Source organism: Mytilus californianus, unplaced genomic scaffold (genome assembly GCF_021869535.1).
Source record: "Mytilus californianus isolate M0D057914Y unplaced genomic scaffold, xbMytCali1.0.p SCAF_5, whole genome shotgun sequence".
In the NCBI taxonomy this organism is placed as follows: Eukaryota; Metazoa; Mollusca; class Bivalvia; order Mytilida; family Mytilidae; genus Mytilus; species Mytilus californianus.
In genome coordinates, this window is record NW_026262701.1 from 29,958,585 (window position 1) to 29,972,540 (window position 13,956).

Here is a 13,956-nt window from a genome sequence, read left to right on the forward strand (position 1 = left end):
CCGATCGACATATCTAGATCACTTAGATATCGAGTTTTATCCTGAGAAGCATAACCTAAATACTGTTTTACACATAATGCGTTTGTTACGAATAGGTAAACCTTTTTAAAACAACGTCATTATGTTGAAATATTTTGATAACATTTTTTTACAAGGTTATATATAAAACATTAGTTCTTGTAACACTAAATTCACCTGTCTTGAATAAATTCATGATACATCTGCTTAAATTGAAGATTTCGAAATTGATTTGAATCCAACTGCCTTCCGATTTGATAACGGATCTTTCACGATTTAAAGGCAAAACTTCAGCCCATTGATTTTCTTCTTCTACAATCTTTTTTCTCGAGAAACAAACTACCGGCCGTGTACAAAAACAATGGTCTCAAAACTATAAAACGCTTCTCGTTTTTGAAAACAGAGCTTTAAACGTTTCTTTCCCCATTCTTTGTTTTAAACTTTCTAAGCACCGTTAAATATTCGGACTTCCGACGGTTTCAAAAATTGTCCAATAATTAATGAAATTCTGTGTGAACGCTTTGAAGCTTCAGAAGTGTTCATTGTGTTAGGTCCAACAATACTTTCTCTCCCAATGACCATATAGAAGGTGAGCAGGTGTTAATGGTTCACTATGACAAATGTCTGTAGAAAGTCAGTGGCCGGTATTTAAAATATTTTTTAGTTCGGCATTTAGTGTTTGAAGCGTATTCATGTTTATCAATGCACATCATAGTATTTTATATACATTCGTTTAAGTTAATGTGATAAGTCTCTCCCACAATCCCCGTACCACTGCAGTGGTTTGGATAAATCGCAACTCTACTCCATGTGTAGATAAGGCCTCTTTGATTTTCCGGGTTTCACACAGTTGTTTTATCTCTTGCAATGCTGAAATAAAGGATTAAGCATTGTCTAACATCATTACATGTGGTAAATCTAAATTTTCTAAATCCTAACAAAAATGGTTCTTCTGTAATGTCGGGTACTACTTCTAAATTAACGGCTCTTGTCGATACACAGGTAAATAAATATAGATATATGTTCCGTTCTTTTCCTTAATATAAAGTGCTCCAGAACTATCTATATAACGGAAGACGGTCTGGTGCTCTGTATGGTTTTTTGAACTTTCCTGCATGCTGTACATCTATTGAGTAATTTGCAAGTGAATTGACGTAACGACGGAATTCAAATATTTGACCGATTTTCGTCCAGAATATAAAAAAAGGTCGTGAGTGTTCAACACGATAAGTTCTGATAATCAGTGATTTGCTGGTAAAAGATAAGGGTTTTGCTGATTCGGGTATTGGCGCATTATGATTTCTTCCTTTGCATCTCATTGTGTCGTTTTCATTTAAATATAACTGAATATGTCGAAGTCAGGGTAATTTAGTTTTCCATGTCTGTTTTAACTTCAATGTACGGATTTCTTCTTGGTTTGCCATCACTATACAACACCGTATCCATAATATTATTGATTGCCGTAATTTATCTGGTTTCATTGCCCCCATGATTCGTAAAGACTAACCGGTCTATAATTATAAATAAATGTTGGACAAAGGCTGTCATTAGCAAAAGTTTATTTGTTAATATCTATATCCAGCTCCAAACGGAAGAATACCATTTTCGCAAATTTTGCTCTCTTCTTCATCTAACGAGTCTTTGTCTTCCTCTGTAAATACGGATTAGGCTATATTTATCTCAATGAACGTTTTCGTATATTTTGATTCATCACCTATCAAATTCCGTCCTTTCACCATAGTTTACTCTCATTAAACTGATTTGTGGTCATATCATGAGATAGTAAATCAGCAGGATTGAAATTTGTCGGGCAATACCTCCATTTACTATTGTCAGTTAATTTCTTCATTTCATTGATTCTATTTAAAACTTAACGTTTTGTTTGTCTTTAGACACAGTAATACGATTTGACTATCGGACTATAGTGTTATATTTTAACATTTAATGAGGTTTAAAGAGGTATGCTAAACGGTACTCGGTACTCTCATCAAAATAGTGCCGAGAAAAAGTGTTTTCTGTAGCGGTTTCTATATCGTTCTAAACGGATCCTTTCTAATTGTATCGTATGTGGTAGGGTTCGTCTTATTCGTAACCTCTTTTCTTAAAAGTTGTTAAATATCATTCTTAACTGGACTAATAATCCAAGCCGGTCGCCAATTTTCAATGATTCCCAAATTTAACGTTGAGTAGTATTTTTTCTCTCTCCTTGTGCTGGTACGATTGTCCGTTTTGCATACGTAAGTTCATCATTTTCGACGTTCTAACCCATTTACAGAAGCATTGTCTGTTTTTCGGTGTCTAATACATTCTCTTCATGGCGGCTTGGTTTCTAAGTTGTTCATTATTTGAGATCCACGAACGAAGGTTAAATCCAGTTTTGAGCATTAGCTGTCTTGCTTCCGTGAAGTAATAAAGGGCTTCATTTTCATCATGCTTGATAAAATGTCTTCAACATAAATATATGGGTAGTTTTTTGTCACTTGAAATCAGTAAATCATTGCAGATATCAAAAAATAACTTTATCTAACAGACTTTTTTCATATTACCGACTTTTGACTTCGGATTATAGAATTTGTCGACCGGTTCCCTACTCTGTGGTAGGACATCCTGGTACTCGGTGAAACAAGTAAAATAAAAAATATAATCGGTGCAATTTGGTGGAAAAAATAACTGTTTTCCGATGATTTTCTCGTGTATAGAAACATAACACAGTTAATCCCCCCCCCCCCCAAATTGTACCATTGTAAGCTAGGTTTTTCTTATTTAATTTGCTCTTACTTGACCAAATACAAGAATGTCCTACCACATAGTAGGTAACCTGTCGAAAAAATATAAACTCAGGAGTCAAAAGTCGCTAATATGACAATAGTCTATTAGAATTAGAATATACATTGTATACACTTTATATTCCAATATTCCAATTTCAGAAAAAGTTATCAAACGGACATAAATAGCGCACTTGATTTTATACATTTATGTATTATCATGTAAATAAAGGCAACAGTAGTATACCGCTGTCCAAAAGTCATAAATCGATTCAGAGAAAACAAATCCGGGTTACAAACTAAAACCGAGGGAAACACATCAACTATAAGAGTAAACACAGAAGTGCAACAAAAAACAAACAACAATGCAACATTCATAGAAACGAACTATTAAATAACAACTGCCATATTCCTGACTTGGTACAGGACATTTTAAGAAAATATGGTGGGTTGAACATGCTTTTGTGGCTAGCCAAACCTCCGCGTTTTATGGCAATGTTAAATATACCGCTAAAAAGACAACATTACATGACGGGAACAGAGTACAAATAAATGCAAAAACACCAAAGACAGAGAAATACATAAATAAATAATATAATAGTAAGATTGAATGAAACTTATGCATTAACCTGTTTCAAAATAATGTATGTTTTTGTAGTGACACCGTGTAGTAGCTCTCCTTGTCTAAACAGTGGAGTTTGTTATGTTGTAAACAGTTCTTTCATTTGTGTTTGTCCAAAAGGATATTCCGATTCCAGGTGTCAAGGTATATTAAACTTTACATACATAATCAAATTACAATTTACATCTTGATTATCAATTATTTTTGGAGCCATCCCTTGTGTTGTTAGTTTGCATACAGGCAGTTCATTTGCAGGTATGTCTAATTTCAAATTTTTGGGACCAATAACTATGTATTAGCAACTCAAACTTTCGAAAAAAAATACTAGTTGTCTGACTACTATTAAAGAACTTAACATATTATAATAAGAATGACACAATATTTTTTGGAGTGTAAAATGTCTCAGTAGTCCGTGATTCGGTTCTGACATGATTTTTAGCATAGCTTTCACAAAATTCTAAGCGTTACTTATTATGATTACCTTGATGAATGACTGCAGGTTATAAGTAAGAAAATCAACCTCAAATTCTTAGTGGTAAAGTTAAAATCACAGATGACCATGTATATGTTCCAATTGTCGTGATGACATCATTGAATGACATTTAACATTGAATTTGTACTTACCATCAGCAACACGCGTACGACGGATGATATATGTGCAGCAGGATAGGCCTACACTGATATCATTCATGTTTGTTTTAGATTTGTGTTGCTCCGTATTTTTTATGTATTGTATTGTTGACTTGTTTGTCTTTTCGTTGTTTTCCTCTCGTCGACTCATGAATTTTAATTTCGCCTTCAGTATCCTCCGCTTCTTTTTTCATACCTTAAACTTCCACGCAGTCTTATTTGAAAGACGTTTTCTTAGTTAATCAGACGATCCTTTAAATAATAAACATGTACATTTTATTCCTGTAACGAATACAAAATATTTATAAAATAAGTAGATGTGGTATGATTGCCAATGAGACCACTATCCACTAAAGTATAAATGAAGTGGATGTAAGCTATATAGGCAACCGTACGGCCTTCAACAATGAGAAAACCCCATATCGTATAGCCGGCTATAAAAGGCCCCGTTATGAAAAATGTGAAAAAATTCAATTTGAGAAAACTAACGGCCTAATTTATAACAAACTGTTTACGAAAAACAAATATGACAGTCATGAACCAACGACAACCACTGAACTACAGGATCCTGACATGGGACCGACACATAAAGAATGAGGCGGGGTTAAATATTTTTGAAGGCGCCAACCCTCTCCTAACTTGTTACAGTGGTGTAACGGCACAGCACAAGAACAAATTATGGAAAACAATAAACGAAAAACAAATATGAGAAACAGCAAAAAACGACTACCACTCTGTTACATGTACATGCCCCTGACTTGGGACGGCACTTGTCAATGTTTGGTAAAATAAAATTCTTCTTTCTATTTATTCAACCACTCCGATGTTAATAACTTTTGTTTAAAATTGAACCTAAAGTAGCTTTTAATTATATAGTAAAGTTTTATATTTAACTACTCTCATTATACATGTTTTGATATTATTACAAGTAATAGCTTTTCTAAAAAGCTTGCCGTATTTTAGCTGCTTATACATGTATTGAGATCGGTGGTTTGTGGGTATAGATTTTTTTTATTGGAATCTTGCACTCCAAGCATTAGAATATATAGTGTCTTTTTTCTCCTGGTTTTTGATTTTAGTTGTAGTATTGGTGAATCAGGGTTATCATTGAAGGAGGCTTGATAGTCACATATGATAATATTTATATATGGTTTGTAATAGCTAAAGTAACGATACAAACACTTTTTTGTTTGTTTTGTGGAATATGATTGTTTACTCTTTATGACAATGCAAGTAGTTTTAACATGCATACTGTGTCTTGACAGTTATATAATAGTAAGCAAGGTTATAATCAAGTTGATAAGAAAAACGTATTATTTACTTTTGAGGATTACTGCTAGACAAAATGGACTACCAGTGGCAGATCTAGAAATTTTCATAAGAGGGGGCCAGCTTCAGTCATGCTTCAGTGATTCACTACATGTATATGATCAACCAAAGTTTTCTCACGAAAGGTGGGGGGGGGGTCCCAAAACTCTCTAAATCCGCCTCTGACTACTATAGTTGGCCGTTCGAACATGAGAATATTGCATCTTATATGTATAGAAGACAGTGGTCTCTTTAGCCCAAATTATAAGGGCGCCGCACCCTGTGTGCCCTTAGCCATGCCCTGGGTGCCTTCAATTGCGCCCCTCTCAGACGCCTTTTTCCAAAAGGGGGGGGGGGGAGAATAGTAAGTTTATTTCGCTTCTTTTGGTTAATAGTGATCTGGTGAATGAATGTGTATTGACATGTTTTATAAACATGTAGTATGAATGACTCTTCTAATGCAAAATTGATAGAGTAAATAATCAAAACAACAACTTATGCATCTTTATTAACAACATATACAGTAAAAAAAAAGTGGACTCGTGATACACACAGAAACGTAGACAAAAAAAATGAGAAGTGCCTTTTCCTATCATAAAAAAGTGCCCTGCCCTTCACTGGCACCCTGCCCCTTTCTATTTCTAGCTGGAGCACTTCAAGTGATGAATATCTCATTTGGCTTTTGTCTTAGAAGAAGCAATTAGTTTTGAAGGTACAGGTTAAGTGTTGTTATTACTAATTTCCAGATGAAGTATAACTGTAAGAAGATGTTTTGTGGTAATGGATTTGGAATGAAATATTAATTGCAAATAATTTTCTAGAACATGTTGTCAGCTGGCTTCTTATATTTTTTTATTACTTTGTTGCGGTTTGTAATCTTGACATTTTTTTTGTAAGTTCTATAGATGAGAGCTTCATATTGGTATTATCATTTAGTGCTTTATATTTGGTTGCATGTGTAAGCATATGCTTTTGTTATTTGGAATATTTATATATTTTCATTTCTGATGGCAACAAGTTCATGTAATACATATAGTCAGGATTATTAGTAAGCGATAGTTGTTTTGTTTGTTTATGTTAATTGTCATGATTGATATGGACTATATAACTTGCTGTTTGGTGTGAACCAAGGCTTCATGTTGAAGACCGTACTTCAACCTATAATGGTTTACTTTTACAAATTGTGACTTGGATGGAGAGTTGTCTTTGGTACTGATATGACATTCTGTTATATCTATCGACAAGATTGAGAACACATTTTTTTGTAATAAAACATATTTAATTCTATGATATCATATTTAACTATTTATCGGTAATTTGTGCATTTTTCCTTTGATGTGTACTCTCTGATAATGTCAGTATCAGTTGACTGGTCGTGATATATAAATTATTGGGTCAGTTCGCAATTGACATGCTCAGGTGCACTGTGTCAGGATCTTCTTTCCCCTTTCATTCACAAAATCATGCATGATTTTTTTTTTTGCAGAATCGCAAGAGTGTTTTGGTGAATGAAACACTTCTCATATTGTTTGAAAGTTTCAGTAAAATTAGTTTTGCCTTTTTGACAGATTGTGTGAAAATTCGAACAGAATATGAATAAAAAACCCAATAAACTTTAAAAAAATGCACCATTATTAATACATTGTAGCTTTCCTTGCTTATTCACAATGATGTACAAACTGTATAAATATATCATACATGCTATTCCGATCTGAGTTTTTATTCATACATAGTCTGGTGCTGTTCCAAGTAGTCTTCTTTTTCTGTTTCTTGAGAAGTATTTGTTTTACCTGTTCGGTCACTTTAAAGTGTTACAATTAATATTTGGACGCAACACAGAATAGTGACCAAAAAGGTACTGCTATCATATGAGAGGAGCTAGAAAAAAAAAATGAAATGTACACTTTATCAACATTTTTGTGGGACCATCAAAATGTGGTTTCATTGACTTTTTTGTCAATATATAGACAGATATTCATAGACCAAATAACAAATAAGCAACAAAGTAGATGTAGGATGAATTATAGAAAGAAGGGGTACCCGGGGGCCCGAAACTTGACAAGGTTTGGTTTGGAACAAGTAATATGTCTGCATTAAAATTAAATGTAGGTTTTAAAAGGGGGACCCAGATTGCCTTACCCTAAATCCTTTTCTGAAATTAAAGGCAACCGCATATTTCTGGGCGCAGTTGAAAAATAAATGAACATGACTTTGAAAAAGCAAGAATATTAAGCTAAAAGAAATAGACCAAATTTGGATGACATCTATTAAAATGTTTGAAATAATTATGAAGTTGACAAGAAATGAACTTGTTCAGATAATATACAGTCAACCTACAGACTTGTTGCTTCCTGAAATGTCTGCTTACACAGTGCTTTCCTAAAATGATTTGTAATGTGATCGTTTTCATGATGAATGATGAGCAAACATAGATTATGCCGTTGGTTTTCTTGTTTGAATTGTTTTACATTGTTATTTCGGGGCCTTTTATAGCTGACTATGCAGTATAGGCTTTGCTCATTGTTGAAGGCCATAAGGTGACCTATAGTTGTTTATTTCTGTGTCATTTTGGTCTTTTTTTGGAGAGTTGTCTCATTGGCAATCATACCACATCTTCTTTTTTTATATTATAATGACAAAATAAATGTTATGTTACCCACCCAACTAAGTAAAATATATAACTTCTAGTTGAACTTCTAAAACAAGGATAAATCTGCTGATTCATATCGTATCATTCAATGCTGTCAGATGCTATGTGAAAAATAAAGAAATTTACCTTAATGTATGCTTCCATTATTTCGGCACTGCTTTTCAGTTATGTCCAAAGCAGAACTTATGAAAGACATGCAATAATTTATTTTCAATAGATGCATTTGAAAACTTTATTTTCGGCACTAGTAAAGCGACGTCTATGTTCATGATGTCATGTGATCATCTATATATATAAGAATATTTCATTAGAGTTGATTTATTAAAGATTGCTTTGAATCCTACTTATTGCTATTTGTCTGCAATTACTGGCCATCACAAAGGTTCACGTAAAATTTTGACGTCATAATACAAAATATCTGACGCCACAATGGAAAAGTGATTGTAGTATGATGTCAATGGTTGAAGCGGGACAGATTCTCAGGTCAGCTGGGACAGAATTCCATAAAGCGATTAGGTGTACGGTTATTATATATGGGTACTATGTTCAGGAGGATGAATTCAAATATATATACATGTACGTAAAATACCTGTTCGGTTTTGGATTAACATCCTGGATCTGGATATCCTTATCAACCACCATCATTGTTAACGCATCCAAGTCATAAACTAGAGCCTTTACATAGTCAGTTCGATCTGCCAATATCGAATACTTATACAAATACAGCCGATAGATTAAACTCAGCACCATTGTATATTGATGATTATACATATAGTATCAGCTCATTCAGATTTGAAAAGGTTAGCAAAATAGCAGCACCATCTGAAAATGGGAAACCTTGATTATCTCGAGCATGTGAATCAAAGCAAATAGTAATTATCATCACGACGAAATACACTTATTGTAAGACCTGATACATTGTACATTGTAATGTGAACAAATTAGAATTGGATTTATCTATATCAAACATTTGTCAAATGCAGTTCTCAGTGCTGTTAATATATCAATTAACAATGACTGCTGAGCGCCACTGTGTACAGTGGCAGATCCAGGACTTTTCATAAAGGGGGGCCTATATAATCAACCAAGGGGAGGCGCGGCCACAGCCCCCCCCCCCCTACACCCTTTGGATCCGCCTGGGGTGTACAACGACTCTAAAAGAATAAATCATTATGTACGAGTACATTAAACTGTCTACCCCACATGCGAACATCATTTGGGACCTCGCTGTGTTGCAAGTATCTTGGGTTTTCAGGCATATTAATTCAAATTGCTCATTGCTGCCTTTTTTAATTTCATCTATCTATAGTCGTAGACGTCCAGCTAGAGGGGTCATTAAACAAACTATAGTGCACTGAAACCCCTGCCCATAACTAAACCGTGATGCTTGGTATTTGCTTCCTTGCACACAAGCAACCATATTACTCACCTTGTTTGTTTTCTATTCTTCTAATCAACTGTTTATCGGCAATTGTCTGTTTTGTTTACATCAGAAATCAATGAAGCGGTGAATGCGCGGGGAAACGAAAGGACATCTTCGTATCAATGCGGTAAATTCCGTGATTTGAATATTTTCTAACCAATATGTTCAAGCAACGAAAAATATGAGGATAACATTTTTAATCATAGAGCACACGTTTTGTGTATTTACTATTTAAAATTATAGTTTATGAAGAAATATAATATGTTTCAATACGCACTATAAAGTGAAGATTAGATGTATTATTGTTTTGTTTTTGAAAGAACATTAATTATTTTTAATAATCCATAAATACACACCTTTGTACCAAAATTGCAACAAATTTTAAGATAACATCAATTTCATCATCACAGAATGATATTATTTGCTCAAATTGACAGGGCTTCGTGAACTAAATTTGGCTTAAATTATGATAGCAATTGAACACTTCATTATAGTTTCTACCGATGACCTACTATCATGATTTTTATCCGATCCCACTTACGGACGCGTTGACATATAATGCATTCAACTCAATAATAGCCAATCAGACGTTAAGATATCCTTCACTTCCCCCAGAAGCAGCCCGGAAGCAGCTGAGATGCAGCCATTTAATGTTATTTATAACCAATGAGATACCGTTAACAGATTAACCACATTCCAGACGTCCAGCCTCTGACTAATCAGACCGTATCACCATGGTGATACGGTAATAAAAATAAATGCTGGTTTTTTGTTTAAATCTATACGAAATAAAAGCAAATGATCTTCATATTTTGCATGATGCGCGAAAGCTTAACTTATTAAGAGGAAAAACATTGTCAATTATAGAATGTATATTTATAATTTAATATATCCGCTGTAATGATTTTGTTGGTTAGCATCTTACTCATTATGTATTTTTGTAGCATAAAGACCTTTCATATCAAACAATTGTTTTTTTAATAAATGTTTCTCTAATGATATATTTTTCATTGCAGTTACTCCTTGCGATAAAATGGTATGTTTGAATGGAGGCAGATGTTCATCAACAAATGGTACAGTTGCTTGTAATTGCAGATCTGGATTTTCAGGAACCGTTTGTCAAGGTATGAAATGTTTCTAATAAACGGTGCCTACAAACATAAAGTTTAACACTTGATGTATCTTTATAGAATGAAAAGCTTAATTCATACACTTTATGAAATATCTTTGCAGCTTTAATACTATCTTATATTAATTCTGACAAATTTGCTCGAATTATTATGAAAGTTTTCTTTAAAAGCAGTAAATAGGTTTTGTTCCTAAGCATATATTTCTATATGCTGGAATCGTTACAAAAGCAAATAAAGTATCATTTTCAGCATAAACTTGCATTCAAATATGTTTAACAACTAATTTTTAAGATGTCTTATGGGTGGAATAATATTTCATTTCCGTCCGGTGTAATAAAAATTGATCTATCACAGTCTAAGAATCCTAACTGAAACTTTTCGTTTAACTCTGTAGCACTGCTTGCAATAACCTTTTGTTTTAGTGATTGATACACTTGGTTAATGTATTTACGGGTTTCTTGTGAAATCTATATTCAAAACCCGTTCCTATCTTGTTTACACGTTCCTGTGTCATTTAAATGGAATGGGTAAATTAGTATGAACTTGTAGAGATTGATCCTGTCGCACAGAATTTTTTAACAGTTTACATACAAATATTTGACGAATGTACATTTGGGACATAATATAATTCAGTAAACCTTAAAAATGAACAATCACGTAGTGATTTTCAGTCATATATTTTAGGTATTTTATTTTTTCGGACACCATTTGATACATCGTGTCTTGAACTTCGAATAAACTAGAACACTTTCAAAGGAAGACTGCAATTGTTCCCGTAACTTCATACAAAGATATATTTAGTTTTTCTAGCACTTTTCATGTGTTAGTTGAATTACGTAAATGTGCTTGAATTTATAAGGTATCCGTCGTAGATCTCACACGTCAGATAACTCCTGACTAAATGACATTGTTAAAATGTACCACAGAAGGGCTACCATATTAGCTATGATTTGTTTGTTTTTTCAAAGAAAATTCATTTGTGATTGGTTGTCAAGGCGAATTTTGAAAGTGAAAAAATATAACACGAAAAAATGTGTATAAAAGTATTTCGCATGAGAGCAGAATAGAAATTTGTAGAAATTGAAGATCACAGATAACATCCAAATGTTTGAAACTTTTATTCAAGTTATGCATTTTCAAGATCCAGAAGTAGAGTCTGCCATCTAAATGTTTTGCCAGAAAAACAAAAGGAATGTGAGTGAATGGCTCGTCGGACGTCTTTTTTATTTACATTTTCATAAATAAGATAAACAATATGACTTCATTTCCTTTTGGTAATGTTTCAAAGAAAATATAATAACTTCATGAATAAGAATTGTGTTTAAAATTTCAATATATACAGTAGCACAAGGTTATTATACCCCACGCAAATTTTTTGCGAAGGGTATAATGTTTTGACCCGTCCGTCCGTCTGTCTGTCCGTCTGTTCGTCCGTTCGTCCGTCCGTCCGTCAGTCCGTCAGTCCTGTTTCTTGTTATCGCAACTCCTCTCAAACCACACAACAGAATTTCATGAAACCTTTTCAGATAATAAGGACATACTATGTAGTTGTGCATATCGACAGGAAATTACGATTCATTTTTTTTCTAGGAGTTACGCCCCTTTGAACTTATTTGCTTCAATGTACTACTGCAACAGTTTGTCATCGCAACTCCTCTGAAACCACACCACAAAATTTCATGAAACTTTGTAGATAATAAGGACATACTATGTAGATGTGCATATCGACAGGAAATTACGATTCAATTTTTTTCTAGGAGTTACGCCCCTTTGAACTTATTTGCTTCAATGTACTACTGCAACAGTTTGTCATCGCAACTCCTCTGAAACCACACCACAAAATTTCATGAAACTTTGTAGATAATAAGGACATACTATCTAGATGTGCATATTGACAGGAAATTATGATTCAATTTTTTTTTCTTACACTTATTTTATTTCTCCAATGACAATGTGGGGACGTGGGGTATGTGAGCGCGCTCACTAAGGTTCTTTAATTTTGTTATTAAAAAGAACCAACTCTGCTATGATGACTCGTTACAAAGGTATTTGACAGGCCCAATACATTTTATATTTTACTTTCTAGAAATGTGTATTTTAAATGTTTTATATCACCATTTAACTTTGAAATATAGAATAAATGAAATTTGAAGCGAGATGAAGTATAATTCGCTTTTGTTTTATATCTTTAAAGTACGTAGCAATCCACTTAAACACAATTAAATATATAAGGCGTATTCGCCTTTCTCTTTACCGTAAGGTTGTAACTCATTTTCAATCGCTTTAACGGGTACAGATTTAACTGTACCAGATGTGTATGTTGGCAATATGTGTCTCTTCGGTAATGCCCGAGACCAAAACATGTAACGACCAAAAACCTCATACAAATTTTGTAAGGACTGAACAAACCAAAAGGACCAACAATAATGCCAAACCTGGACAAAGAATCAGAGATGAGGTGAATACACGTCTTGATTTAAAATGATGTCCAAATAAAGCAAATTTCATATCGGCGTTTTGGAACGAGTTTGGATATTTTGTTCAATGTTTGCATTTGCACTGAATATTTAATTTTCTATTGTTCTACCACACACTGAATACTACAAAGCTTCTCTTAGCTGGTTTTGTATGAATTTATCCATCCTAAAAGTATCCCTCATGTTACTAGCAATACTTAAAAATAACAAGACTTGATGCCATTTTGTTTCAAACTTAGATTTATGTGATCAGAAGTTTTATCAAGGGTAGATAATTTTCCCCTGACTTTTGGTGAACAACTCTTCGAGTTGTCTGAGCTGAATAAAAAGAAGAGATGAGTTCCGAAAAAGCTAGGGAAAATATTATTTCCCTTGGGTAAAAGTAGCCTACCCTATATCTTTAAAAAAACTTCCAGGCACGTTTATCAAAGTTTAAAACAAAATGGCATCGGGTTAGCTGCCTCGTTGTTCAAAACGTTATGAATGCGTAACAGTTTCCAATCAATTGAATAGTTGAAGTTTGAATTACGGTGGCATTTAAGACAATGCAAATGACATTGTCATAAAAAAAGTAAAACTGTAATGAAATATAAAAAAGAATATTAACATCAATGTAGTTTTTATATATAACCGACTTCTAGTGTATCAGGAGTTCTCATACTTATTCGTTTAATATCTAATCTTTCACGTTTATCTTTACGTATTCTCTTATTCATTATATTTAGATTCAATGCAAGTTCTTTTCATATTTGACAGTTACACCGTGTTCCTCTAACCCTTGTTTGAACTTAGGCTCTTGTTTGATACGGACAAGCAATTACAGCTACACTTGTCAGTGCCCGAGTGGATTTCAAGGCGAACATTGTGAAGGTATGTGAGATATCATTTAATTTATTACATTAATTGCAATATTTATATCGGGAGTAAATTAAC

The 13,956-nt window shown here is 33.5% G+C and overlaps 1 protein-coding gene across 1 annotated transcript in view; it reads left to right on the forward strand.

The window, feature by feature from the left end:
* Positions 1-13,956, forward strand: part of LOC127701942 (neurogenic locus notch homolog protein 1-like) — a 49,594-nt gene that overhangs the window by 18,356 nt on the left and 17,282 nt on the right. Inside the window, exons 8-10 of the mRNA XM_052205919.1 lie at positions 3,442-3,549; positions 10,433-10,540; positions 13,780-13,893. Of these exons, the coding sequence (XP_052061879.1) occupies positions 3,442-3,549; positions 10,433-10,540; positions 13,780-13,893 (330 nt within the window). The remainder of the gene's footprint in view (positions 1-3,441; positions 3,550-10,432; positions 10,541-13,779; positions 13,894-13,956) is intronic.